This window comes from Synchiropus splendidus, chromosome 7, assembly GCF_027744825.2.
Source record: "Synchiropus splendidus isolate RoL2022-P1 chromosome 7, RoL_Sspl_1.0, whole genome shotgun sequence".
In the NCBI taxonomy this organism is placed as follows: Eukaryota; Metazoa; Chordata; class Actinopteri; order Syngnathiformes; family Callionymidae; genus Synchiropus; species Synchiropus splendidus.
Genome location: NC_071340.1, coordinates 18882632 through 18910548, shown reverse-complemented (window position 1 = coordinate 18910548; position 27917 = coordinate 18882632). Strand labels below are relative to the sequence as shown.

The window sequence follows — 27917 nt, the reverse complement described above, 5'->3', positions numbered from 1 at the left end:
CATTTCCACTCCCCATAATTCCCAGTGATTCTAGGTGAAGTGATTAGATTGTCGGGAAAAGGGGAGGAGTGAGGAGAAAAGAGGATGAGGCAGAAGATTACAGGGGAAGGAGGAGGGCAAGAACAGCAAAACGAAAAGGGGAGCAAGAGGAAAAGAAACGTGAGTGTGACACACCGGATTCACTTGTGACTACAAGACTTGTGACACTCTTTGTGAAAGTACATGTTTAGGAGTTTTCTACTTGTGTTTGTGTGTCATTGTATTGTCTGTAATGTGGGGCGACAGGTGACCAGCACAAGGTGGCATCCATGGTAACATCCATCCGTTACCATGGGGAGCGTCACAGAGAGGAACACCTGAAGGTCTGGAAGGCTGTGTGAAGCTTGGCCCACATGTCTCACCTGTCCATCAGCCTTCTGCCCCTCCTGCTGCTGACGTCCCTCTGTCAGGGTCAGTATGATGAGTGCCGCTTTTCAGGAGGGACCGCTGGAGCGAGGCTGCAACAGGCACCAGAAGGGGACTTCTTTGCCTGCCAGCCGCCCCCATCCAACATGAAAGAAGTGATGCAGATTAGAGTGGACCCTCCTGGCATCACCTGTGGAAATCCACCAGAACGATTCTGCACCCTGGTGAGAGATACACACGTTTGTTCTGCTATCCTTGTGGGGATACTGTTAGGTTTTTCGTAGCCCTAATGCTTTCCCCAGCCTCTCCCCCGAAACTAGACCCAGGCAAAGTGCAACCCGGGGGCCATATGCGCCCCGATGCCAGACTAAAACTATAACTGATATGTCCAAAATTTTCTGACTTTTTTCGTTCTTGTTCTTTTAGTACCAAAGACCACTTCAGCAGTAAATATAGCATGTCCTCGTTTTAAGACTAAAATTTTCTTCATTACATTGGCCGTTTTTGTGTTTTTCTTGTTCCTCAAAATACATTGAAGGAATACTGAAAATATATTTTTAAATAAATTGCTTTATCTTCTGCTTCACGCTAAACTATCAAAACTAGTTAAGCTACAATGTTTTATACTTGAGTTACAACTCAAGTCCATAGTTGATTCATATTCAGAGTGCATATAAAATGAGGTATTTCAATAGGTTTCATGGCAAATTTACACTTCCTAGTAGCCTTATTTTCATTTCATCTTCTAATGTTCATTTTGTCCTTGTAATTTAAGTATATATTTTGGATATGATATCGCCGTCTTTATTTTGGCCTGATGGCCCTCACAACCGTTACAGTTTCTAATGTGGCCCTTCAGGAAATTCAATTGCCAACCACTCACCCCTAAACCTAACCATCCAAAACACATGGCTAACCTTAACCAGGACTCTGAACCAAACTGAAATCCAGTTATAATGACCCAGTTATTTTGAAGTCTCCATTCTCAAATTGAGGCTTAACCTCTTGGGGTCCAGCTAAATGTCCCCACAATGTCATACGGTCCTCACAAGGATAGTGTTTTGTCAAGACTTGGTCACCACCAAGTGGGATAAACGGAGCGCACACGCACACACGCGCACACATGAACACACACACACACAGCCTTAAACATCCAAAATACATGGCTAAGCCTGACCATCACAAGAAGGTGGCTTGTCAAGAATTCCAGGTTGACGTGCATGTCTCTCTCGTGTGTCCAGGAGAATCCATACCTCTGCAGCGACGAGTGTGATGCAGCGAGTCCAGATCTGTCTCACCCTCCTCAGCTGATGGGCGACAGGGAACGAGGGGGGCTCATCACCTACTGGCAGACAGTCACCTGGTCCAGATATCCAGAGCCTCTACTGGCTAACATCACACTGTCATGGAACAAAAGTCTTGAGGTTGTGGACGACATTGTGGTGACTTTTGAGTATGGCCGCCCGACAAGCATGGTTTTGGAGAAGTCTGTGGACAAAGGTGCAGTAGAGGGTCAATTGTGATGGTGATATTGATGATGATGATGATGACTCTTCTTCAGGACTAAGTTGGCAACCATTCCAGTTCTATGCTGACGACTGCATGGAGAGTTTTGGAATGACACCTAAGAAAGTGTCTGACCTGGCACCGAGTAACTTGACACGGGTCATCTGCACTGAGCAGTACTCGAAGTGGGTCGGGGCCAAGGTGGGTTCTGACCCCTCGAGCGGGCACATTCAGAACAGAGATTAGAACCATGTCTTCTCTGACAGGAAGAGAAGAATGTGGTGCTGGAAGTCCGCGCACGCCTCCAGGTGTTCGCAGGTCCCAAACTCATAAACATGGACGCAGTCTACACTCGCATGGAGACCATGAAGGGTCTGAGAGACTTCTTCACCTTTACCAACCTCAGACTGCGGCTGCTACGACCCGCCCTTGGGGGAACGTATGTCCAGAGGGACAACCTGCTCAAATACTTCTACGCCATTTCCAACATCGACATTCCCGCCAGGTATTCACCTGTTCTGTGTGGTCGCATGTGTTGAGAATTGCAAGTGTGACTTTGTGTCTTCCAGGTGTAAATGTAACCTTCATGCAGCTCAGTGCAAGTTAAGAGAAGCAACACTCTTTTGTGAGTGCGATCACAACACAACAGGACAGGACTGTGAACTCTGCATCTCATCATCCAGCATCTGGCGGGCTGGGTCCTACCTGCCATTTCCACGAGGCTCCGCCTATATCTGTACGCATCATCACGCCACGCAACACACACGTATGCAGATGCAGCCTGTGTAATAACTGTGTGTTCCTCTCAGGTGATGCAGCGGAGGAAACTGGAAGTAAGTGTGAGTGAACGTGCCTGGATGCACATGTGTAGATGTGCCAGCTCTAGAAACATGGGAGGTGGGAAGAGCCTCAGATACTAAGTGTCACAAGAACAGGAGCAGATGGACGATAATCTGAGTTAGTCTGCACTAATCTGTCAACACACACGCACACACTCACACTTGAGGAGGTAGAGAAGTTATGGGAGGCTTGAGCAGATTAAGAAGGTTTGAGGTTCTCAAGGAGGTCGAGATTTTGCAGGAATGTGGATTTAGGGATCTCAGGAGTAGCTTTTAGGACCATGGTTCTTTTGGAGGTTCATATAGTTTGAGGCACATTACGAGGGCTCATGTGTGTCAGGGGTCTTTGGGACCTTTGGTGGGTCACATGTGTCAGGGCTGTTTCTGGAGTGAGATACAATCTAATCAGAAACTACTTTTTAAATTTCAGTTTTCTGAGATGTTCTTTCTTTCAGCAGAACCCGAAGAACCTGTTGGATCTGTGACTGCTGCCAACAGTACTTCTAATACTGCTACTGACAGTACTACTTACAGGCCTGACCTTATTGCTGACAGAACTGCACCAACTGACACTACTAACATTCCAACTGAAAGTACAACTGCCGTTACTAGTGCAACTGAGACAAGTACTACAACTGATGTTTCTCAAAATACCATTGCTATTGATAAATCTATTGGTAGTACTACTGATGGTCCTGATGCTAGCACAGATATACTTGATACTCGTGAAGCTACTCCCGCTTATAGTACCATTAGTCTTTCTACTGACAGTCGACCTGATACTGCTGGTGGTACTGTTAACTCGCCTACTGTTTCTGCCTTTGGTACTGTGCAATTTGATAGTACTGTTGAACTCACTACTACTGTCGGATTTGATAGTACCAGTCAATCCACTAATACTGTCGGGTTTTACAGTATTCCTGAATCCACTACTACTGTCGGAATTGATAGTGCTCCTGAATTCACTACTACTGTCGGAATTGATAGTATTCCTGAGCCCATTGCTACTGAAAGATTTGATAGTACTACTGAACCCACTACTACTGTTGGAATTGATAGTGCTCCTGAATCCACTACTACTGTCGGAATTGATAGTATTCCTGAGCCCATTGCTACTGAAAGATTTGATAGTGCTACTGAACCCACTACTACTGTTGGAATTGATACTACTCCTGAGTCCATTGCTACTGACAGATTTGATAGTACTCCTCAGTCCACTACACCTGATAGACTAGAAAGTATTCCAGAATCCACTACTGCTGACATGCCCGATAGTAATGATAAGGTAACCGGTACAGATATTATTTATAATGACTATGGATTCAGTGCTATTACTCTAGGAACAACTCCCAGTTTTGATGAAACCACCATTAATATAGGTCCGAGTACATCTACTACTGAGTACACTTCTGACGCTGGTGCTGACCCAGTCGCTAATTTAGTTACTGCTGACAGTAATATTGACAATACTACTGCAGTTGCCACGAATGAGGCTGCAATACCCACTTTGGACTTCAGTAGAACGACAGAAAACTCCGACACAACTACAGCCTGCAGTTCCACCAGAACTTGTGACTCTCAAGTGTCTGTTTCTGACCCAGTGACGTCTCCTTCAGACCCCGCCTCCTCACAAGGCGTCACAGACCGTCCTCAGTCCGGGACCTTCAGCAGAACCAGTAGTCCTTTGGAAACAACTATCATTTCTACAGCCTCTTCTCTGCTAACAGAGTCAGTCTCGACCAGTCAGCCTGAAGATAATCTTCCCACTGAGTCACCAGCTGCAAATCAACCTGCTGAAATGTGGCTTCCCAAGTCAGAACTTGACAGTCAACCTGAAGATACTAAACCCATGGTTATTGCCCCTGATGCCACGTCATCCCTACCTCCGAGTGGACCAAGTGTTGAACTTCAAGGGACGCCGCCTGCTGCATCTTCTCCTGACTTTACAACTCTTGGTATGTTTTCATCACGTCTGGTTCAAATGGACCGTCTCACATGAGCCATTTCCTACGTTGTCCTCTAATGTGGCCCTCTGTAACGTGTACCAGAGGTGAGGAAGTTAACTCACCTCCTCACCTCCACCACAAGTATTGTCTCCATTAGCCTAATGTACCTTTTGATGGTGTGTTTTCAATTGTACCTTCTCCTGATCTGTCTCTTCTTTTTGTACCTCTGATAGAAGTCTGGCATGGAATGGAAGTCCCTAATGCTGTTTCCTTTTCACCCCCCTTAGGATCTCCCACACTGATAGCAGCTCCTGACCCTGCTGATGTTGAAGAGGCCCAGTCTACAGTGACGTTACCTGATGGAATCCCCCCATCGTCTGCAGAATCTCCGGGTGATCTTTCCGAAAGAAGCAACGATTTAGCTGAGACCACCAACGGATATGCGCCGTCAGATGTGACCACCGTTCGTTCAAAACCTCCTTCACTTGAGGTCTCACTGAGCTCTGAACCAGGTCTGGGAGAAGATCTAGTTTCAAATCCAGAACCTAACAATGACCCTGCAAAGCCACTGGAGGAGTCCAATCCTTTGTCAGGTGGCGATGCATCCAGTTCTATGGATGAATTTCTGCCGTCTGCCTCCTCATCAAGTGAGCCAGGGCCAGCACCTGCCGAATCCGACTGCACAAACTGTGGTCCTACTAAACAGCCCCTCCCTGACTTGGACAACACAAGGACTGACGACCAGCGACAAGACATCTGTACGTCAAAGTTTCTGGAGATAATGGCATCTAGAGTCATACACATCCACCCACGGCTAGTTCCCTAGAAGCTACAATGACTATAGGGCAGGGAGTTCTGGGTGAAATTCCCACTGAGGTAGGGTCTTTTGGCAAGGTCCTCAGTGCTATATGCCGACTCATTTGAGTATCTTCTAAATGGCATGTAATATTATGGTATGTACGCAGTCAGGTATAAGATTATGACAGGTGTGGCAGCAAATACACCGTGGGGTTGATGTATCACCGTTTAAGGTGGAATGAAGATGTACAATGTAGGTTAGCGTCCATTTCACAAGATGAGATAATGGGTCATGGATGCCAGGTGTTATGGAATGTTGAATGTTTTAAACCGTTTCTACTCTTTTCAACAGCTGCTGTACAGGAAACAGCAGAGGAGCCAGAAAATAAAATAAAAGACAAACCAGAGACAAGAGACGGACAAAAGGAGCCGCTGGAAAGCACAGACAGAGAGAAGCAGCCCATGGACACAAAAGATAAGACTTCCGAGAAGGAAACGGACAAGGAGGTCAAAGCCGAACAGGAAGAAGAAAAGGGTTATGAGAGAAAAGGTGGGCGGCCTAAGTCACAGTCACACATTACTATGTGGATTTCAGGCCTCTGCAGTGACAGCTCTTGTGTTTTGGCCACAGGAACGCAAAAGATTTTGATTCCTGGTGGACCGAAATTCAGTCAACTGTCCAAATTAGCCTATGTGACCTTTGAGGGTGAGACCACCTGCACTGACCCCTCACCTGTCCGACTCTTTGCCTCAACACGAGTCTCTGTCTTTTCAGATTGCGAATGTAATGGCCACTCCAACCGCTGCAGCTACATCGACTTCCTGAACGTTGTCACGTGTGTTAGCTGTAAACACAACACGCGCGGACGCCAGTGTCAGTTCTGCCGCCTCGGTTACTACAGAAACACTGCGGTGACCTTGGACGATGAGCAAGTGTGTGTTGGTCAGTGAGCATGGCATACGTCATATGGTCACATCTTTGTTTTTCTAATTCCATCACTGTATTCTCAGAATGTGGGTGCCACACGGTCGGGAGTTTGTCTCCTCACTGCTCGGATGTCGGCATGTGTTTGTGCAAAGAGGGAGCCACAGGGAGGCGCTGTGATTCCTGTCTCCCTGGATACACCTGGAGAGGACTTGTTGGCTGCACAGGTGCGTGGAGTAGATTCAGCATCGAGTCAAATGACTGACACTCACTGATGCATGTTTGCTCTAGAAAATGTTTGTGACGAGCAGCGAGTTTGCCAGAACGGAGGAACTTGTGTAGACTTCCAAAGCTGCACATGTGCAGAAGGTTTCACAGGTAGTCGACGGCACACACACCTGTGATGAACAGAATGGTCAGCTAATGCTGTATTCTTGTCCGGCAGGCGTGTTCTGTGATCAGACTGTATGTCTGAAGAAAGGCGGGTGCCTTGAGAGCCGTGCGGGCCCCTCATCCGCTCTGAGCGTGCACTTGCTGAGCTTTTGCCTGCTGCTTCACCTGACCCTGCCTGAAGCTGCTGGTGCTTTTTTGTAAATGTGTTTTTCTGGTTTTAGAATCAGATGGTTTGCATTCTTGTTTTCTCATTAAAATGTTGACTCTGAAATGGGAAAGAAATAAAACAGCGTTCGCGCTTTCCTTTCACTGATCAAACGAAAAGTGGTTTTTGATACTTTCCTCTTTGGACAGAATTCTATTGCTCTTGTTAGCTGACACTTGTTTCAGGTCAGTTCATGATGTCATTTGCTTGCATCCTCACACTAGGTGCCATCAACTGTGTCACAGACGAGGCAAACTGTGGCCTCCTGATGCTCACTCAAGTCATAGTCTGGGGACAGAAACATGACAATGACAAAAGATGCTTCACACATCTAATGCACATACCAGCACTCAAGCAGTCAACATGGCAACAAGAGCAGTTACAAATAAAAGGACCTTGCTTTGACAGCATTTTGCTCATTAACCACAACTTCACACCCATAAATATAGCTATAAAGTACAGCGCATCCTTCCCTGTTTCCACATTTTTTGTCCTGATAAAATCCACTTTCATTAAAAAAGGCTGAGGTAGTTGGCAGCCCATGGTATCGCACTGAGTAAACCATGCTCCAAATCAAGATCCTTTTCACCATTGTTCCCAAGTGACCATTACTCACCACCATTGGTACGTAAAGCTGCATCAATGTGTGTCAGAAGCGTCAGTCACATAATAGTAGATTAAAGTTTAAACATGAGAAATGATCACACGCCAAATAGTACGAACAGTGAAAGTAAAATAGATCTTATTATAGGAGACAACATCACAGAATCATATTCTGAATCATCAACTATTCTTCGTTTCATGAACATAATACAATTCTAATAAGTAAAATGGTAATTAGTAATATCATATATAATATTGTTCAATATTATGAATATATATTCAGATATTTCATATATTATTTCATATATTTCTGCTGTTGCGCAGTCCAATATTTATTTATATATCCCACATGTGGATCTCGTACAGATTCAGAAACTCCAAATTATGTCCTTGTCAAGTAATTGCAGTGATGTCATCAACCAATCATCACTCCCGCAGTTTTTTTTTATTGCAATTTGACATATTCAAGAAAATATACAAATCAAAATAAAGAATGCAAAAAGAACTGGAAGTTTTTTCTCGCCTCCTCCACCTTTTGCCACAGTTGTGTGTGTTTCTCTGTCCTCTTTACAGAAGCCTTCTCTGAAGCGGATTTTTATCTCTTGACAACTTTTTCTCTCAGATCTTCCACTTCCTTCTCCTGGACACCATTCTGCCTCAGTTTTTGCTCACCTGCCTTGACTCACATGTGAACTTCCAATTCCTAAGCCACAGGGTTCAATAGCTCGGTCCACCTTTCGCAGCTATTACAGCTTCAACTCTTCTAGGAAGGCTGTCCACAAGGCTGTGGAGTGTGTTTATGGGAATGTTTGACCATTCTTCCAAAAGTGCATTGGTGAGGTCCCACACTGATGTTGGTGGAGAAGGCCGGACTCTCAGTCTCCGCCCTAATTCATCCCAAAGGTGTTTTATCAGGTTGAGGTCAGGACTCTGTGCAGGCCAGTCAAGTTCAACCACACCAGACTCTGTCATCCACGTATTTATGGACCTTGCTTTGTGCACTGGTGTGCAGTCATGTTGGAAGAGGATGGGGCCCGCTCCAAACCGTTCCCACAACAAAATGTTTTGGTATCCTGAAACATTCAAAGTTCCTTTCACTGGAACCAAGGGGCCAAGCCCAACTCCTGAAAAACAACCCCACACCATCGTTCCTCCTCCACCGAATTTCACACTTTCCGAAATGTACCGTTCTCCTGGCAACCTCCCAACCGAGACTTGTCCATCAGATTGCCAGATGGAAAATGGAAAACAACATTCTTCCAAAAGTTATTAATAAGTCACAGAAAATCTTCACAACGGGGCAAAGCCAGAAGAGTTGTAAAGTCGATTCTGTAAATGATTTACAAAAATTACAAGTGGCGTCGATGTCTTTCTGAAATCGTTTCTTAAAAAGGTATTTGCGCTTGAAATGTTAAATATGATGATGACTGAAATTATGACGATCTACTTTCCCGGATCCTGTACTGACACGCTTCCGGTCCAAGCGCCTACCATAATGCATTGCGCACCGGTCGGCGCTTTGACCGCCTGGGGGTCGCGACCAAGATGTACCAATGGTGGAAAACCGGGGCGACGTTGTTGGTCGGAGCCGGTATCGGAACTTTCGTGACACGTTTGGCTGCAGGTGGAGGCGCGGAACGGACCCAGGAGTGTGAGGGGCTACTGAGAACGCTGCCGGTGCTTCCGGTGCCGGCGGTTCACGCCTCCGAGCTGACGGTGGGGTCAAGTGTCAATCTCTGGGTGAAATTCAGACGCGATTGTTTTACCGTCCAGTGAACACTTACTGTCGATGCTTTTTGTTGTGGTCATCACCCTGCTGTTATACTGGTGAAGCAAAGGTTCAGTTGCCCCCCTTTAATTCTGCGACCGACACGTGCCCTGCGAACTAAATACTGGTCTTATTATTTCATACTGTGAAATAGACGATCGCTCAGTGTCCAATATCCGAGACTTTGCCCAGAATGAGGTGTCCGAACTAAGTTAACCTGAACCAGCTCATGTGACTTCACTCCTTGTGGAGAAGTCCAGAAGAACTTCCATACACATACCACCACCAACCTACAAACACAAACATACAAAAACATTATTTATATACATAACATCCTCCAGTCGTAGGTATTAGCAAGTTTCTCCAGTGTCCATTGAAGTTTCAAAGTCAGTCCATTTTCTCCAAGTCTCTGAGGACATCTCTTCTTTCAGTTGAAGTATAAAGGTGATTCTTCTCATGCTGTATATTTTCCTGTGTAATATTGTCTCGCAATCAATAATATGTTCACTGGTTACAAATCTTCCTTGTTCACATGTTCAGCATGTCATAACCCTAAACAGTTTGTGGTGTGGTCATTTTTCAATGATGAACAGCCTGTCTGATCCAAGCGTTCCTGTTGTCCAGGTGAGTTCGGGCACAGCTGTGATGAAGTATGGCTTCCCGTCACTTGCCAACATCAAATCCAGGGAATCGTATGTCACCTCTTACGACCCGCGGACCAGAACCCCATCCTGGGTTGTGGAGAAGCTAAACTCTGCGTCGCTATTGGGAAACTCTGACAGAAAGCTGTGCGAGTTTAAAGAGGATGACAGGTGAGACGTGGCTGTCCAATTCTGCCTTGATGACCTTTGGTGACTGGTTATCCGACTGTGGTTGTTTCAGCATTCACGTGTTCCACCGGGCCACTAACTCAGACTTCAAAGGCAGTGGCTTCGATAGAGGTCATCTGGCTGCAGCTGCAAATCACAAATGGAGTCAGAAAGCAATGGCAGACACCTTCTATCTGAGCAACATTACTCCACAGGTGATTGACACAAGCAGATTTCACAGATGCTTGGAACGTCCCCCTTAACCATGACCCATTGCCTTAGAACCCTCACCTGAACCAGAATTCATGGAACAACCTGGAGAAGCTGTGTCGCTCACTCACGAAAAGTTACCTCAACGTGTACGTGTGCACGGGACCACTCTATCTGCCCAGGTAACTCCGACCACTCCAGTCGAGGCTTAGGCCCATCAATGGAACAGCGTTTTCTTCAGGCAGGAGGCAGACGGAAAACTCTACGTACACTACCAAGTGCTTGGTCGGAACCACGTTGCCGTGCCAACACATTTCTTCAAGGTGAGTTCACATGCACGCTCACACAGCTGGTCGACCCTAACCGATGTGGCATCCTCAGGTGCTGATCCTGGAGCGGCCGGGCGGTCAAGGGGTGGAGCTCCGTTCGTACCTGTTGCCAAACGCACCAGTGGATGAGAAGATTCCTCTGGAGCACTTTTTGGTTCCCATTGAAACCATTGAGAGGGCATCTGGACTTCTGTTTGTCCCAAACATCATGAAGCGGAGTGGCTCTCTCCAGTCCATCTCTGCCAGACCACAGTGACAAGAACCTTGCAACAGACACTCTTGGAACACTCAAATGGCACAGAAAACACATTTATTGATACAAGGGACCCAAAAGCGCGCTTTTCAACTGTATAACCAGTAGGTGGCGACCAAACTCCAATCTTAAGTGAAATAAAGTTCGTTTTCACATTACGTCCAGGGTCTCATGAGGTGTTGTCAAGCTCCATGAACTCTCGGTCCTCCAAGCTGATGATGTCTGAGAGTCGGTACGTCTCTCCTTCATGTGGCCCCTGCAGGTCGGACTGCCTGTCTTTCAACATTCTCTGAAGACGTGGTATTTCGTTCTCCCAAAGGATGTCGATGATCTCTGCAAACAGACGGTCCACAGACTTCCTGAAGTGTCACCTTCAAGTCAAGCGTTGACAACAGTTGTCAAGACGCACCTCCATAGGACAAGCTCATCCAGTGAGGAACCTTGGTCAACTTCAACCTCATGAACATCTTCTGGACGCAAACTGGAGTCACATGACTGGAAGACAAGAGGACCACTGTACCAGTGTCACACAGCTGACTGCGTTAGTAATTGAACTTTACCCCATGATCCGCACGACCTCATCCCAATTGATGTCCGCCATGTCATCCACTTGCATGTTGTACAACCTCAAGTCAAAAACAAGATGACATGAAGACAACCATTCCTCGTCTGCAGTCACCTGACTGCACACTTACGTCTCGATGAGTTTTATTTTGGACTGGAGCCCTTCAGGTCCACGGTTGAAGACCCTGCGTCCATGTGCAAGCTTGTTCCGCACGAGGCCAAGCCTGAAATGGTGTCAAGAATGTGTCAGACTATGCGGTTCTTTACGTTTTTATTACTACATGACAGACATTTTAAGAGCAATTCTACTACACATTAAAAGACCTGTCCCGTGATGTGGGTCCAGCTCCAGAAGGACTATGAAAGTACCAACCACTTCAGCCGACACTGGTTCCAGGACCGCGACCCGACCTGCTGGCTGATCTTCCTCCATGGCAGATTGTTGCACATCTGTTCCCGAGTCAAACCAGAATGGACAGGATCCTTCTGGACTAGAACTGCAAGGTGACTCTTGATAGCTTGCAACAGTTTGGATTCCTCCTCTGTTGTCCATGGACCACGTCCTGAAGCTGTAGAAGAGAGTTGTCAAACACCAAAAAAAATGCTGCACACTTGGATCTAAACACTGACAGATCAAGGAGAAACGCTTCTCAAGCGCGAAGGCACTCCGGTCCATCTTGCTCGATATCATGGACCAGTTGTTTCCATGGAGATGCTGCAGCTTCACCAAACTATGAAGCTCCTCTTCAGAGAACCTGAGACAAAGACATCAGATTGCAGACATCCAGCAACAGCACAGGCCAGGGGTGGACTCTCTCACCGTCCCAGTTTGTTTTGTGGATCAAAGAGTTTCCTGGCTCGGAGGCACACTTGCTGACTTGCCCTCGGGATGCCCTCGGCTGGGTACAGTTTGTGTGGAGATCAGTGTGACGTAGGCGACAGGACGGCCACAAGAAAACTTACAGATCCTTTCCATGAAGTGGTGTTGTGCTCTGAGCTGACGGATGTGGGCCTCCTCGTCACCATGAGGGAAGAGTAGAAGGCCAGGTGAGCTGATCCCCGTGAGAGCCAGAAAGTCAGCCACATTCTGCTGGATCTGCAGGTTCTCCTCTTCAGTGAAGCGCCCCTTGCGAATGCTCACGCCTCCAAACATCCTACATGTTAGTGGCCGGCTGACACGGAAGGCCAGGGCAGAGGATCACAGAATGTACTCACCTTCCTCTTTGAAGCGGCGAAAGCGAGGAAGATCATAGTGCAGAAGCTTTCGGATATAACCCGCTGACCGTTGCTCCACATCTGGAAAAAACTCCTTCAGTTCCTGAAGCTCACTGGAAGCCAGTGCTGATCCACCTTCAGCCACACTACACAGAAAGAAGCATCATTTCAATGGCCAAATACAGATTCACATCAAATCAAACGGTACTGTGTTTGGGTACTTGAAAGCATTGTGACAACGGTGATGTCACCCACACAACAACTGAAGGAGACAAATATGGCAGCAGCTAACCATCATAACAGCACGTCTTCGATGCTGCTTCGGCAGCTCCATGGCAGGACCGTGGCTAAGCGAGCTGCCATCCAGTCGGCAGGCATCCTGACTGGAGCCGTGGATCCAAAACAAGGCAAACTTAACAGCGCATTCAATTTACCCTTAATGTACCTACCAAACGTAACACTAGTTTTCTTTTTAGCGGAATGTGTCGCTGCTTTATAATGATAGCGACCCACCAAATCCCTAACCCTCTTAAGGTTGATGTGTCTGGAAAAGTCCACACAATGGAGCTAAGATGAAAGTAAAACCGTGATAATGCTGTCAGCAAATCAGTTGTGTCTTTTCTGTGCAGTTCGTCGGTCATTTTTCACTTGGCTTTTGAATTGAATTTGTCACCATCAAGTGTATTATGTGGGATATATGTTTTGTCTCCTTGGACAAGATGGATTGTTTTTACAAGATCTACGACACCACTCAGAGTTTCGACTCTTTCTTAGTTCTTCAGGTCGAAGAGCGACGGTTACATGTGGCCAGCACTGGTGATCGCCTCCTGTCATTGGTGACTTATATTACACATTTACACAATGAGAGCACAAAAGAGACTTTTCTAATTCTCAGCTCATCCATGCTACATTGTGCAGTTTTTGGTTGTAAACATCCACAACTCTGCAGTTGAAACAATGAATTAAACAGCACCATGTCTTGACGCCACAGCAAAGCGGCCCAAGGGGAAAAAGGACTGGACCCAACCCGACGTGGACCAATCAATAGAAAAGTGACATTATATATCCGTGTAGACTGGAGTTTGAGGTGACACACCGTTTGTAAAAAGAAATGTAGTCATTCTTACTCTTCATTTTCTGCTCGCTCCTTGTCCTCCTCTTCATGTCTCGTATGCACTTCTGCCCTGATCACTTTGTCAGCATCATTTCCACACTCTGCTCCTCCTTCTTCTTCCTCTACGTCCCTCTTCCTCTTCTTTTTCTTCTTCTTCTTCCGTTTCTTTGAGTCAACAGGAGAGGAACATCGGATCTCCTCCCCTGCAACCTCCTGGTCCTTACTCTTCCTCTTTCGTTTCTTTGTTTTGGGGTTAGCGAGCGAGCCGTCCTGAGGAGATGAGACCTCCTCTTCCCGTGGTTCAGTGGGTGTCTTCTTTGTCATCTTCGAGTCGACAGGAAGATTCTCTGGGTCACTTCAATACAAGAGCAAGTTTTCAGAGGACGTTTGGGAGAGTGCATCTGTCATGCAGAATAGAACAACTGCTCCATGAAGAGAAAACCGAGAGAGTGGGAGAGGCCCACAAACTAAGCTACATTACGTGAGAAATAAGAGGAAGATATTGAATAAATGCTTCGAAATGAGTTTCATTTTCATGTGAAGGCATTTAGCAGATGGTCCAGTGTGTTTGATTGTACACATGCGTAAATTCGAGACACTCACCTCGTCGCCACTGTCGCCTTCGCTCGGACCACGCTAGTGTTTACTTCCGACACCAAGGTGCATTCTGGGAGCCGGCGTCACTTGATCAGCGCAATGCATTGTGGTATCAAGGGGCACGAGTTTGCTTTGAAGAAATGCGTTGTCAACAAGTTAATGTGAAATATTCATGGATGATAAAATCGATAATGTGAATACGATGAATCAGCTACCGCCCTTAACTCCGGTGTCAGAAACAATAGCAGGACATGGTCAGTGGAAGTGCTCACTCCTGCGCCTTTTAAATCTATGTGAAATCAATGTAAGAAGTTTGTTTGCCCATACACTGTAATGTATCGGAAGCAATGCATTGCGCATATCAAATATATTGGTGGCGTTTGAAATGATTATTGGTTCAGTAATGCTGGATTTAGAAAAAGTCGGAATATATGATAAAAAAAACAGTACAATTTCCAGATTAATATGTTAATGTTGACAATTGTATTATTATTATGAATAATAAGACTAATAAACATATTGACAAAGTTGCATGATTTAACAGTGAGTGTATGCACTTGCCAGTAAACTGTCAGTACAGGATCTGGGATAGCTTTCCTTTTTTTTTTTAATATGAGAAGACAAAACTATATGTTCCATACAGGATGTGCATACACTAATAGATAAACCTAAAATACAACAAAACTAGACATTTGATGACAATGAAATACAATTTAATAATAACAGTTTTATATATATATATATATATATATATATATATATATATATATATATATATATATATATATATATACACACTAAAAACTAACATAAACATTAAAGAAAAGAAAGAGAAGAAAAAGTAAGAAGGGGGTTGAGAGATATGGTTTTTCAGCTAGATTGAGTTCTTCAATTAAACAGCAGAGTTTCAGAACATTTTTTAGAGATGAAAATTAATGACTAAAGACTCCTAATGGAAGATAAAAAACAGAGGCTTTGTTTTCATAAATCTATTGTTATGGATGAACCATTTCCAAGAATGATAAGTGTCTCCATTCTCCTGAAGGATAGATGTCATTCCTGCGTGTATTACCTTCACTTTTCAAGCAATAAGCTATTTAAAAATATATATATATATATCTCAAAATCTCAATGTCTTTTGCAGAAAACTAATGCTGAATTGTTATGTTTGTTACGTATGGATAGAGTTCTTTATTCCAAATTGAAACATTATTTGTACCCATGATGTTGTACCCATTTATCAAAATAGAAGGTAGAGTTGGATGAATTTCACTGCGTGACAAATGATAAGACATCTGAAGATCGGGGTGAGGAATTGCCTTGATGACCTCATTGTACTGTTTCCTACAGCAAATCTTTACTGAAGAAAGAAGTTATATTTGGAAGAATTTGAAATATTTGCTTTTCTTTGCAAAAAATAAATCTCTGAAGTATTAGGATTGATAAAAAGGGCGACTGGGATAAGGAATACATATGGCTATCCAGTTTTAATTGAAAATGCAGTTACATCTGTTAAAGGTCAGGAGAGAGCTGAGGTTTTGATACATGTTTTAGTGAAAGAAAAGTGAAGAGAACACCTCATGTTCCAAGCAAATCACATGGTCCAAGGTATATGCACCACCCGCACGCACCAACACATACTTACACACACACATTGCTCGCCATGTATTGCTCACCATGTGGGGATATTGTGAGGTTTCTCATTGGCATAACCCTTTCCCCAGCCTCTCCCCATAAACCTAACCACCCGAAATACATGACTAACCTTAACCAGGAGTCGGAACCAAGCTGAAGCCCAGTTATAATTACCCACATACGAAGGCATAAGGTCCCCATAAGGTATTACACAAGGACTATAGTACTTTGTCCCCACAAGGTGGGATATTTAAGTCGACACACACACTCCCTAACAATAACCAATGTCTTCACTTTCCAAAGTTGTCCCCACTCTGTTGGATAAAAACTCATCCTGGTTCTCACAAAGATAGAAGGACAGGAACTCACACACACACACGCCCTTCGGCACACTGACATGTGGTCTATTATTTTGAGTTTCGTGTCAGGAGCTTATCTGTGCTGATGTCATGCTGTGAAGTTCCAATCCTTCTGGACTTTCTCTATGTGCCCTTGTGCACAGCATCACACCATCTATCCACAGACACGGAGGCGAGGTATAACACATCTAGGGTAACCATGTCAGACATCTGAGGGGCACACATCACCAGACAGCGATAAAGGCTCCAGAGCAGGTTATCAGGAGCTGCGGTTCTATTTCCAGCCATCTCCATCTTTGGTCACACTCTCTTGCTGCGGTGGAGGCCTTTAAAACCTCGCCTCAGCGGCTCAGCAGTGCTCTTACCGCCATGGCTCCCAAAAAAGTTGAACCGAAGAAGTCCGAAGTGAAGAAGGTGGAGGCCAAGAAGGAGGAGGCTGTCCCCACACCAAAACCTCCTGAACCAGAGCCCAATCCCATGGAGGATCTGAAGTCTGTGGTGGTGGAATTCACCGCCGACCAAATCGAAGAGTTCCGTGATGCCTTCTCCCTGTTTGACGAGACGCCCTCCGGGGAGATGAAGATCCGATTTGCCCAATGTGGTGACGTGATGCGTGCGCTGGGACACAACCCGACCAACGACGAGGTTCTGAAGCTTCTGGGCCGGCCCAAGCCCGAGGAGCTGAACGCTAAGATGCTGGACTTCGACACCTTCCTGCCAATGCTGCAACATGTGTCGCGGGCCAAAGAGCAAGGCAGCTTCGAGGACTTTGTAGAGGGACTGAGAGTCTTTGACAAAGAGGGGAACGGAACTGTGATGGGCGCAGAGCTGCGTCACGTTCTGTCAACGCTTGGCGAGAAGATGACTGAGGACGAAGTGGACCGGCTGATGGTTGGGCAGGAAGACAGCAATGGTCACATAAACTACACTGAGTTTGTCAAGCACATCTTGGCAGGTTAAGAACCCACCACTGAATTGTCTTTGGCTGGATTAGTTGCTGACTCTGTTTGAAATAAAACATTCTCCAAGCCTTTCCGGGAATCTGATTTATTTCTCTCTGCGTTAGATAAATGTGCCACCCATGAGGACAGAGCAATGACATACATACAGCACTGCGGGTTAAAGCACTACATGTTACAAGAGACTGCAAAAGAAAAAGAGACTTGGGGATTCGATGCCAGTTGTCATTCCACCAACTGAGCTTTGGCAGCTGACTTGTGCTCCTCTGGGGACCAGAAACACAGAGTCACACAACTTATTGACAACCCATCAATGCTCTCAGAAATTCACCCATCAGTCAGTGGTGGTGGAGAAGGGGCCAGGAGAGAGCACGTGTCCCTCCTTCCTGGAGGTGTGAGGTGAAGATGATGAGAATGGAGTAGGGGTGGGCAGACAGTTCAGAGAGAGGGGGCGTGGTCGCCTGACCCATTTGCGCAGGGTGCATGTGTCTGAAAGGGAGGTGGGGCCAGTCTGAGGAACAAAAGCGGTGTTTTAAAAAACACATTCACGAAAAGATAAGTTCTGGAGGTTCTGACCTGGATGAAGGTGTGTAAGCAGAGGCAGTTAGGTGGCTTGGTGACGTAATCTGCAGGGAGACATGTGATGGCGCTGCAGCAAGCACTGGCAGGAGCTTTGGGCCAGTGCCGAATGGTTCTGGGCAGAGAATGGCACTGACCGTCTACAACCAAGAAACAGTCAGTATTTTGATTCAAACAAGCAAGGGTCATGAACACTGACCGGTCATGAAGTTGCTCAGCCCAGCTGCCATCTCTCCGCCTTCAACACTGGGCTGTTGGGGCAGAGAGAGAACCACAATCTCAGTCACACACCTGACTGGACATAAGTTCTGGAAGGATCATTCACACGGTTGTAGTTTCACTCTTTTAGTCTCACCTGCTCGCAGGTACCTCTCTGTACGACCAGGTGGACCTGAGATGGGCACGACCTGGGTGACAGAAGCCGACATGAAGGACGCTGAACAGTGGTGTGCCTGTGTGTGGCCCTGCTGACCTGATGGTTCTGGCCAGATCTGTGGAGCTCCAGAAGTCCACAAGAAGTCCATTCAGCTGTAGTATGACATCCCCCTGCTGGAGACCTGAATGTCCAGCTGGCCCACCTAAATGACCACAAGCACACTGTTGCCAAGGTGACGTGGCGTGAAGCATCCCCTATTGGTGACACTCAGGCTGCAATGGAGCAGGATTGAGACGAGTGACGCCTGCTCTCACCAACATCGACAGACTGCACTCTGACAGGGGAATCGCAGAAGATGGTGAACCCGAAACCGGCCTCTCCCCGGCAGATGTGGACCTGCGAACGAAGATCAGAACCACAGAACACTCTTGTGGACTCCAACCGCCCCGCACCTTGCTCCGCCAACAGCCCTGGTCACATGAACTTGATGATGAATGAGACTGGTTGTGGCGTCGAGGGAATTTTTTATGAACAAAAGGCTTGTGAGTCTCCTGTCTACAGGACAGACGGTCCTTTGATGACACCATTTTGGCTTCTTTTTAGCAAAATGCTACTGCAATATGGTACGTTTGTGTAGTTAAAAGTAAAAAGCTCCACCCACCTGCACCGAAAATCGTCAGTCAACAAACATAGTGATGTCATTTCCTGCCTCATTCAGTGGGAGCCGACCAGTCTGAATGAATTTGCCTCGGGTCTCATTGTTTTTTTTGTTTTTTTTTTCAAACCTAGCTTTGTTATTCCAACAAACCGGGAAATACCCCATAAATCACAGGAATTACTTTTGATTTCATAAAAGACACTATAAGGTGAACACTCCAAGGTCGGAGTAGGTCGCCGTGGCACCCAATTCTACAAGAGTTCTGTGGACTCACCTGCGTCAACATGCTGTTTGAGCAGTTTGGAGCGTCAGTGGTTCCCTTCCACATAGTGCCGGCCCTGGTAATGGCCTTGGTGCTGTGTGGTTTAGTGGCCCCTGGGGTGGGGATTTTGGCCTGCTCTCGTTTGGGGAATGAAGTTTTCCATATCTCTGGATCAAGCCAGATGCCACTGTCCTGATTGTCCTGGTTCCAGAACAAGGCAGCTGTTTTCCAGAACATGGCTGATCTCAAATGTGAAGCCGGTGTGATTCTGTGAGCCCTGTAGCCTGGCAATAATGAAGGCGACCCTCCAACTCTCCAGTGAAGGCAGAATGGCCCCCAGCGTGAAGCCACAGGGGGCGGAGCCTCAGCTGACCGGACAGTTAGTCACTTAAATGTCACATAATTGTTGAGGGGCTTGTCATTGCCATGGTAACTTGGGCTCAGGCCGAGAGACAGACATGAGAGAGGAAGAGAGGTGAGAGGGAAACAGACATGAGTGGGACAGATGAGAGAGTGAGACAGGCACAAGAAGAAGACAGACACAAGAGGACAGGCACGATTGAGGCACAGACAGACAAGAGTGGGAGAGACAGGAGAGGGAAAGACTGACAAGAGAGGGAGAGACAGACAAGATGGAGAGACAGACAGGAGCGGGATAGAGAGAGTGTGAGAGAGAGACCGGAGAGGGACAGACAAGAGAGGGAGAGACAAACAGGAGAGGGATCGACAAGAGAGGGAAAGGCAGACAGGAGAGGGCCACATGAGAGAGAGAGAGAGAGAGAGACAGGCACGAGAGGACAGGCACGATTCGATGGACAGACAGGAGTGGGAGAGACAGACAACAGAAGGAGAGACAGGAGAGGGAAAGACCGACAAGAGAGGGAGAGACAGCCAGGAGAAGGTCAGACAAAAGAGGGAAAGCTAGACAGGAGAGGGACAGATGAGAGAGACAGACAGACAGACGGGTACAGATGGGAGAGAGAGAGAGAGAGACAGGTACTAGAGGGGTACAGACAGACAAAAGAGGTACAGACAAGAGAGGGACAGAAAGACAAGAGACTGAGAGAGAGTGACAAGAGAGGGGGACACAGACAAGATGGAGAGACAGATAGGAGAGCGACACACAAGAGAGGGAAAGACAGACCGGAGAGGAACAGATGAGAGAGAGACAAGAGAGGGACAGACAGGAGATGGAGAGACAGACAAGAGAGTGAGAGAGAGACAACAGAGGGAGAGACAGACATGAGAGGGACAGACAAGAGAGGGAAAGATAGACAATAGAGGTAGAGACAGACAGGAGATGGAGAGACAGAAATGAGAGGGACAGACAAGAGAGGGAAAGATAGACATGACAGGGAGAGACAGACGAGAGTGAGTGAGAGACAGACAGGAGATGGAGAGACAGAAAGGAGAGGGGGACACAAGAGAGGGAAAGACAGACAGGAGAGAGCCAGATGAGAGAGAGAGAGAGAGAGAGAGAGGCACGAGAGGACAGGCACGATTGAGGGACAGATTGGGACAGATGAGAGAAAGACAAGACAGGACAGACAGATAGGAGAGGGACACACAAGAGAGGGAATGACAGACATGAGATAGCGAGAGAGGCAAGACAGACCGAAGTGAGTGAGAGAGAAAGAGAGAGAGAGGGAGAGACGCATCGAGTCGCCAGCACCGACAACACGGGCACGAACAGGCAGATGTAGAAACAGACAGGTGCATCCACCATCATTATTGTGGTCGGGGACGAAGCGGTTGAACACGAAGCCCCGCCCCTCCGCGAAGATGCGCCGTGTGTGGAAGCGCTTTGTCCTGTGGATGCTGCAGTGTGCTACGTGAGTATTTGACGAATGACCCGCTAGCTGCAGCCTAGCATGTGGCTACCTGCTAACGTGGACGGTTAAACGTGTAGCGCTCTCACACTGGCGAAGATGATCGTGTCTAATGGAGCCTGCATCAATAATGGTGATGATCAAGGGTATGACGAAGTGGCTGATGGCGATAGTTGATGATGATGATGATGATGGCGGTGTGGTCTTCCTCTTTGGCTCCAGGCTCCTCTAAACTTCGAGTGTTAAATTGAAAGTGAAAATGGACCAAACAGTGATCATCAAGCCTGTTCACTCCTCCCTGCTGGGCCAGGACTACTGCTTTGAGGTACACACACGCCCGCGTGCACGCGCCTGCACACCTAGAGACTCACAAATGAAATGCACACACAGGCCTGCACCACACACTAACATGCACACTTGTGATCTCCTAGGTAACGACGTCCACAGGAAGGAAATGTTTTTCGTGCCGCTCTGCAACAGAACGGGACAAATGGATGGAGAACCTGAGGCGGGCCGTCCAGCCCAACAAGGACAACATTAGGCGCCCGGAGAACATGCTGACCATCTGGGTCCTGGAGGCCAAGGAACTGCCACCCAAGAAGAGGTAGGGAGGTTTTTGACTGGTCTGACTCATGGGTCGGTCCTAGCTCTGGTTTCGACTTGATGCGTGACCCCAGAGCTAACCTCGACCTGACTCATTCAAGATATCAGTCTATTGTCTTGTGCCTGTTGTACTGAAGAAGACAACCAGAGGTTTTTCTTTTCTGCCATGGTCAGCGCAAGGCCTCCGGGAGTAGCTTCTCACAGACATGCTTTACTGCAGGTACTTTGTGGAGGTTTGCCTGGACGACAGCCTCTATGCACGCACCTCTTGTAAGTTGAGGACTGACAGCGTCTACTGGGGCGAGCGCTTCGACTTCACGGGCCTTCCCTCCGTTACCACGGTGACGCTACATGTGTACAAAGACAGTGACAGGAAGAGGAAGAAGGACAAGAGCAGCTACGTGGGTCTGGTTAATGTCCCGGTTGCCATGGTGACTGGGAGACAGCTGCTTGACAAGTGGTACCCACTGAGCACGCCCAGTAGCAGTAGCAGAGGTAAGTCATACTGTACCCACGAGTGCGGTGCAAAACATCTGACCATGACCATCGATGTTGCAGGGAAGTCAGGCGGTCCAATGGTGCGGGTCAAAGCTCGCTATCAGAGCATGGTGGTGCTGCCAATGGAGCAGTACAAAGAGTTTGCAGAATACGTGAGCGCCAACTACCTGCTGCTCTGCACCACTCTGGAAGGATCAATCGGATCCAGAGTCAAAGAAGAGCTGGCAGCTGCGCTTATCCACATTCTGCACAGCACAGGCAAGGCCAAGGTACTGTACCACTTTTTACTGGCCCCAAATCAGGGTAACACAGGTACCATCCCGTGGGGCTCACATCAACTCTGTCTTTCCAGGATTTCCTGACCGACCTGGTGATGTCAGAGGTCGAACGCTACCACGACAATGAACAGCTCATTCTCCGCGAAAACAATCTGTCGACAAAAAGCGTGGAAGCATATTTGAAGCTGATTGGACAGAAATACCTGCAGGACGCACTGGGTACTCAGTTGCACCATGACTACACAACTTATCCTCAAACTACAATATGACTTCACACAAGTTAAAAAACTCTACAGAACTAAAAAGTATATGGCACCACTGCATATTTGGATTCAACCCACCACAACCCACCCCTGCTAAAAAAGATGGAACACTGTGTACGTAATGCGGTACCAGTATCTCAGATATTATATTTGACTAGATGGCCTTTACTAGTCCCAGAGTGTGGAAATTCAACAATATACATCACAGTATATATATGTAGATCGCCCAGGCTAAACTTGAAGTGTTCAGTGAAATATGTGGCAGTGGTGTCATGTTTGTGCAGGGAACATGTGCTGGACAAAGATGTGCGTGTGCTTTGTTCATCCTACTTTGTGGGGACCAATTCTTGACAAAACACTAGGATGAAGTCTTCAACATAACTGGGTCATAACAGTTGGGTTTAGGTTATGTTCTGGTTGAGGTTAGCCATGTGTTTTGGATGGTTAGGTTTAGGGAGAGAGGCTGAGGAAAAGGTTATGGCAATGAGGAACCTCAGAATGTCCCCTCAAGGATATCCATACAAACATGTATGTGCATGTGTGAGATTGGTTTATCTATTCATGTCCTCCTTGTGAGGACAGTTGTCTTAGTTAGGATCTTATTGCCGGTTAACTAGTTAACCCCGAGTTTGAGGATGAAAACTTCAAAATAACTGGGTCATAACAGTTGGGTCCTGGTTATGGTGTTTTGGATGGTTAGGTCTAGGGGAGAGGGAAAGGGTTATGGAAATGACAGGACAACGCAACGTCTTAACAAGGATAGAAATGAGATTATATTACATTAGATAATCTAGATTGGTGCCACAGTGGGGAAATTCAACATGTTACAGCAGTGACAGTGAGTAATGAGTGGAAATACAAACGTGCGCGTGTCTCTGCGTGTGTGTGTGCAGGAGAGTTCATTAAAGCCTTGTACGAGTCGGATGAAAACTGTGAAGTCGACCCGTCCCGTTGCCTGACCTCTGACCTTCCGGAACATCAGTCGAACCTCAGGATGTGCTGTGAACTGGCGTTTTGTAAGATCCTGGACTCCTACAGGTACACGCCCTCACCCACACACGGTCCTGGTCCCCTGCTCACGTCGTTTGCCCCCCTCCAGAGTGTTTCCTCGAGAGGTGAAGGAAGTGTTTGCATCGTGGCGACAGGAGTGTGTGAACCGGGGAAGCGGCGATGTCAGTGAGCGTCTCCTCAGCACCTCTCTGTTCCTGAACTTCCTATGTCCCGCTGTGATGTCACCATCGCTTTACGAGCTGACCCAGGAGTACCCGGATGAGCGGACAGCCAGGACACTGAGTCTCATTGCCACAGTGATCCGGACGCTCGCCACATTCAGCAGGTACTGTCAATCATCCTGCCATCTCTGTCACCCGCTCTCTGACATGCCGATCTTGCAGATTTGACAGACAAGACGATCATCTGCTCTTCATGAACGACTTCCTGGAGCTTCAGGTGACTTGTCTGCAGCGTTTCCTTCAAGAGGTCTCAAACCCAGAGGGCCTTAATACCAGCGCCACATCCGGATTTGACGGCTACATTGATGTCGGCAGAGAGTTCTCTATCCTCCATTCGCTGCTCACTGAAGTGGACCAGGTACCAGTGGTACCAGCAGTACCATCTCGACTAATGCAGATTAGTACTGAGCAGAAGTGATCTTCACTGACTAATACTGTCCCCAGAGCAGTGACCATGACTGACCTGCACCATCCTTGCTGACTGGTTGTCTGTTCACAGTCGGTTCTGGCCAAGCTTGCTCCTCTCCCTCGAATCTTGCGGGATGTTTCCATGGCGCTTGCTAACCCGGGTGGCGTGATGACAGCGCCACCACCAGACTCTCACCGCATGGTGTCGCCGCCCCCCCTGTCTCCGCCTCTATCACCACCTCTGGCTGCATGTAATCCCTCTATTGGCCTGCAGGGGGGAGTTGGTCTGGATGGAGGGTCAGTGTCTCACCTGCGAGAATGAGCTGCAGTGAAGTCCTGACAAACCTTAGTCATGAATTGTGCTTGTGTGTCCGCAGTCTCTCAGACTTCACCAGACTTCCATCTCCAACTCTTGAGAATAAAAATTTATTTTTTGTGACAAAAGGGTCGAGTTTGCAGCCGACCTCAGGTAACCTTTCATTTTTCCCGACACCTGACTGACCTGTCTCACCTCCTGCTAACCACTCCTTGTGTGTGATGTCCCGCACTGCAGTGCTACGAGGGTCACCTGCTCCAAGTTCATCATACTCTGAACCCAACGAAAACGAAGCGGGGTACGACGCGTCCACCAATGGCCGCCGCCCAGAGATGACGGCTGAGAGTCGCAGTTTGTCTCTGATGGACCTGCAGGAGAGCGACTGTCTGGACGACACTCACTGGCAGCGCCGGACAGGGCTCCTCCCGCTGTCCTTTCAGAACCCTGTCTACCACATGACCTCCAGTTCGCCACGGCAACCGCAGCAGGCAGATGCTACGCCGTCCGACGGCTCCGTGGGGTCACAGGGAACAGCTGAGGTCACGGTGGCGACCAAACCCACGTTCCTTACACAGATGTCGGTGGGTGGCAGCGAGAGATGTGACCGGTTGTCGGCCATGTCAAGCAGCAGCAGCGGTGAAGAATATTCCAGAAGGATGAATGAGAACCAGCCAGGTACAAAGACACCAATCACGCATAAGCTACTTGCCCCCCCCTCACGCTGCTGTCCTGCGCTGGTTCCTCCTGCAGGAAGTGCAGCACCTCCCCGTCAGAACTCTGGTCCCCAGAGACGGATCGATCAGCCTCCACCTCCGCCATCGGTTCCTCCTGGCCCGCCGCGAGGGCGCACTCCTCCAACCGTGCTGGGTGGAGGTTCTGCTTACCCTCCCAGACCCAACTCGGGCAGCATTGTGTCTTCCAGTCCTGACTGGCCGACCGGCGGGCAGTCTCGCCTCCGACAGACATCCTCCTCCTCCAAAGGCGAAAGTCCGGAGAAGCAAAGGCCGGCTGCCAAGGTGCCAATGCCTTCCTATATATCTTGTTAACACTCACTTGCGGCACTCTGCTTGTGGTGATGTGCTTCAATAATTACTAACAACAATTAATAACATTTATGTGCGTGAACAAACACAAATGTGCTTCAATGAATCAAATGTGGTGACGAAAACTGGGACCACACTGGCCTCACTGATGGCGTCACTGATGGTGACATGATGTGTAACTGTATTCAGTTGTGTAGACATGACACAGTTGTTTACGTTCAGGCTCCCTCTCCCTGCGCTCTGGACCGGACTGCAGCCTGGTTGTTGAACATGAACACTGCCCCCTACAGCGAGCTGGAAGACGAGCGCCAAGACGACGCCCTCACTGAGAAGGTATGTGTGCCCACAACACCCTTCTGGGAATCAAACTAATTCTGTGTGTGTCTATGTGTTTATTGCATGTGTGGATGTAAAGTACCAGCAGGAAATTTTGTTGCTGCAAGAGAAACTTCGATTGTCGTCGCTGCGCCAGGAAGAATGTGAGACTCGACTTCTGGTTCAGGAGCAACAGAACCAGCGGATGCTTCAGGAGTACCAGGTACCACTGACTAATACTCACACAAGCATAATGTGGAGCCTGAAGTGCAACCATAGTTTAGAGGATCACGTTGTGTGTGTGTGTGTGTGTGTGTGTAGGCTCGGCTGGAGGACACTGAGAGCAGGTTGAGGAGGCTACAGGACGATAAAGATCTTCAGATGAACAGCATCATCAGCAGGTTGTACATGCTGTGTGCGTATGTATATGCAAGTGAGTGTAAACGTGTTTCCTTTGAACTATTCAGACTGATGGCTGTGGAGGAAGAGTTGAAGAAAGACCACTCTGACATGCAGACGGTGGTGGACTCCAAACAGAAAATCATTGAGGCTCAGGTCAGTCTTTTCCAGCTGTCACTGTCACGTCATGGTCGCTGTGATAGTGAGTGAAAGTTCAAGTTTATTTTCTCCCCTCAGGAAATGCGGATTGCGAGTCTGGACGCCGCCAACAGCCGCCTCATGGTGGCACTAACGCAGCTGAAGGAACGTTATGGCATGACGTCACAGAGGAACGGTCTGTCCCCTAGCAGCACGTCATCCCTGCAGATTACAGAGAACGGCGAATTTAGAAACTCCGGAAATTGCTGAGCATCCACGACCATGTCATCCACTGCTGAGTCATTATAAACTGACAAGTCATAAGTTGCAAGCTAAACTGCTGCCATATAAACTGTTTAGTCATGATATTTGAGATCACTAGCAGCATCACAAACTGAAAATTTATCAGAAAATGTATCACTATAATCAGCTACACTGCTATAAATTGCTGAGTCATAACTGCTCACCTCCACACCTGTCCCCACCTTCATGTCTGCATGATGCCATCCGGGTCTTTTAGAAACTTTCATTAGATTCCATTATTTCCATGACACTAGACTGTTAAGTGTGTCTTTTTTATCTCCCACCAAACACCCATGTAACACGAGTGGAGACGTACATCTTGTATTTATGAGATTTGGAAATGTTTTGAGAAATATTTGTGAATATTGGAGCCAGTACAGTAAAACTATTGATGTGTGACTGTGGTTGTTTACTCTTTATTTGAAAGGACGATGCATGTCAATCTTCCTGTGACAGTGTGAGCCAGCGGGTTCATTTTCTACTGTGGTTCCATGACCAGCTGTTCGAAGACAAAAATACAAGCAAATGTCTCATCCTAGAGCTATTTCCTAAGTTCTGAGGTAAAAAAAAAAAATAGACATTCATGTCGAGAACAGCAGCAGGAGGACAAGAGCTCCATAGCCAAGCTTCCAAGCTCTTGTAGAGAAGCATGGGTCTAGTCTCTTGTTTTTGTGGCATTTGCCGTACCAGACTGGTCACAGAAGCCATGTCAGTGTAAGTGACAAGAGCTACGACCTTCTTCTGCTGATGAACAATGGTGGGTTGATGTTATCAGTTGGTACAGTGAAGGTGGCCACGGCAGCAGAGCAGGTGATTGGCCGAGTCACATCAGGGAGAGATGACTCATGTTGCTGTGAAGAGATCGGTACAGAAGCCTTTTTTTTAATAGAGGCTAATAGAGTTTAAAGTATGAATTTGTAATGATTATGTAAATATTAATGTAAATTATATATTACAAGGCCATTAAATATAAAGTTGATATCAC

The 27917-nt window shown here is 47.3% G+C and overlaps 6 protein-coding genes across 15 annotated transcripts; 4 read left to right on the top strand and 2 right to left on the bottom strand.

Annotated features, from left to right (window-relative positions):
• The first annotated feature begins 52 nt into the window (after positions 1-52).
• On the top strand, positions 53-7015 carry LOC128762574 (netrin-G2-like). Of its 4 annotated transcripts, none has more exons than XM_053870908.1 (15): positions 53-159; positions 286-629; positions 1647-1905; positions 1967-2112; positions 2178-2416; positions 2481-2647; positions 2721-2744; positions 4367-4705; positions 4984-5454; positions 5847-6044; positions 6126-6200; positions 6270-6437; positions 6506-6646; positions 6711-6797; positions 6865-7015. In XM_053870908.1, the coding sequence occupies exons 2-15, from the start codon at positions 393-395 to the stop codon at positions 7011-7013; spliced, it is 2700 nt and encodes an 899-aa protein (XP_053726883.1). In that variant the 5' UTR covers positions 53-159; positions 286-392; the 3' UTR covers positions 7014-7015. The 4 variants fall into 4 exon arrangements, with proteins under 4 accessions (XP_053726883.1, XP_053726882.1, XP_053726879.1 ...); XM_053870907.1 differs by having other exon boundaries at positions 3209-4705; XM_053870904.1 differs by having other exon boundaries at positions 3206-4705.
• Positions 7016-9131: 2116 nt separating this feature from the next.
• On the top strand, positions 9132-11147 carry endog (endonuclease G). 2 transcript variants are annotated; one of them, XM_053870393.1, is made up of 6 exons: positions 9132-9336; positions 10013-10200; positions 10271-10412; positions 10480-10589; positions 10649-10730; positions 10789-11147. In XM_053870393.1, the coding sequence occupies exons 1-6, from the start codon at positions 9166-9168 to the stop codon at positions 10990-10992; spliced, it is 897 nt and encodes a 298-aa protein (XP_053726368.1). In that variant the 5' UTR covers positions 9132-9165; the 3' UTR covers positions 10993-11147. The 2 variants fall into 2 exon arrangements, with proteins under 2 accessions (XP_053726368.1, XP_053726367.1); XM_053870392.1 differs by having other exon boundaries at positions 10637-10730.
• On the bottom strand, positions 11037-14585 carry LOC128762270 (transcription termination factor 1-like). The gene is made up of 11 exons (XM_053870391.1): positions 14486-14585; positions 13896-14237; positions 12769-12914; positions 12517-12696; positions 12374-12452; positions 12184-12308; positions 11927-12122; positions 11685-11777; positions 11550-11615; positions 11399-11484; positions 11037-11322 (listed from the first exon to the last, which is right to left on the bottom strand). The coding sequence occupies exons 2-11, from the start codon at positions 14204-14206 to the stop codon at positions 11159-11161; spliced, it is 1446 nt and encodes a 481-aa protein (XP_053726366.1). The 5' UTR covers positions 14207-14237; positions 14486-14585; the 3' UTR covers positions 11037-11158.
• Positions 14586-16827: 2242 nt separating this feature from the next.
• On the top strand, positions 16828-17433 carry LOC128762269 (myosin light chain 4-like). Of its 2 annotated transcripts, XM_053870388.1 has the most exons (2): positions 16843-16857; positions 16900-17433. In XM_053870388.1, the coding sequence occupies exons 1-2, from the start codon at positions 16843-16845 to the stop codon at positions 17431-17433; spliced, it is 549 nt and encodes a 182-aa protein (XP_053726363.1). The 2 variants fall into 2 exon arrangements, with proteins under 2 accessions (XP_053726364.1, XP_053726363.1); XM_053870389.1 differs by having other exon boundaries at positions 16828-17433.
• An 80-nt stretch (positions 17434-17513) lies between these two features.
• On the bottom strand, positions 17514-19980 carry LOC128762948 (uncharacterized). Of its 3 annotated transcripts, none has more exons than XR_008415594.1 (8): positions 19320-19980; positions 18702-18783; positions 18484-18589; positions 18367-18418; positions 18211-18262; positions 18009-18151; positions 17764-17921; positions 17514-17698 (listed from the first exon to the last, which is right to left on the bottom strand). XR_008415594.1 is itself a non-coding variant. In XM_053871556.1 (8 exons), exons 1-7 carry the CDS (start codon positions 19542-19544, stop codon positions 17767-17769), a joined length of 837 nt encoding a protein of 278 aa, XP_053727531.1. In that variant the 5' UTR covers positions 19545-19663; the 3' UTR covers positions 17514-17698; positions 17764-17766. The 3 variants fall into 3 exon arrangements, 2 of the variants coding, with proteins under 2 accessions (XP_053727531.1, XP_053727532.1); XM_053871556.1 differs by having other exon boundaries at positions 17764-17943; positions 19320-19663; XM_053871557.1 differs by lacking the exon at positions 19320-19980 and adding an exon at positions 18840-18980 and having other exon boundaries at positions 17764-17943.
• Positions 19981-20437: 457 nt separating this feature from the next.
• LOC128762946 (disabled homolog 2-interacting protein-like) lies at positions 20438-27331 on the top strand. Of its 3 annotated transcripts, none has more exons than XM_053871552.1 (18): positions 20438-21139; positions 21359-21461; positions 21568-21740; positions 21960-22234; positions 22298-22506; positions 22590-22734; positions 23672-23816; positions 23878-24114; positions 24173-24368; positions 24510-24715; positions 24796-24887; positions 24972-25409; positions 25485-25750; positions 26000-26110; positions 26193-26315; positions 26414-26493; positions 26560-26647; positions 26729-27331. In XM_053871552.1, the coding sequence occupies exons 2-18, from the start codon at positions 21396-21398 to the stop codon at positions 26897-26899; spliced, it is 3021 nt and encodes a 1006-aa protein (XP_053727527.1). In that variant the 5' UTR covers positions 20438-21139; positions 21359-21395; the 3' UTR covers positions 26900-27331. The 3 variants fall into 3 exon arrangements, with proteins under 3 accessions (XP_053727527.1, XP_053727528.1, XP_053727529.1); XM_053871553.1 differs by lacking the exon at positions 20438-21139 and adding an exon at positions 21140-21282; XM_053871554.1 differs by lacking the exon at positions 20438-21139 and adding an exon at positions 21170-21269.
• Positions 27332-27917: the final 586 nt, after the last annotated feature.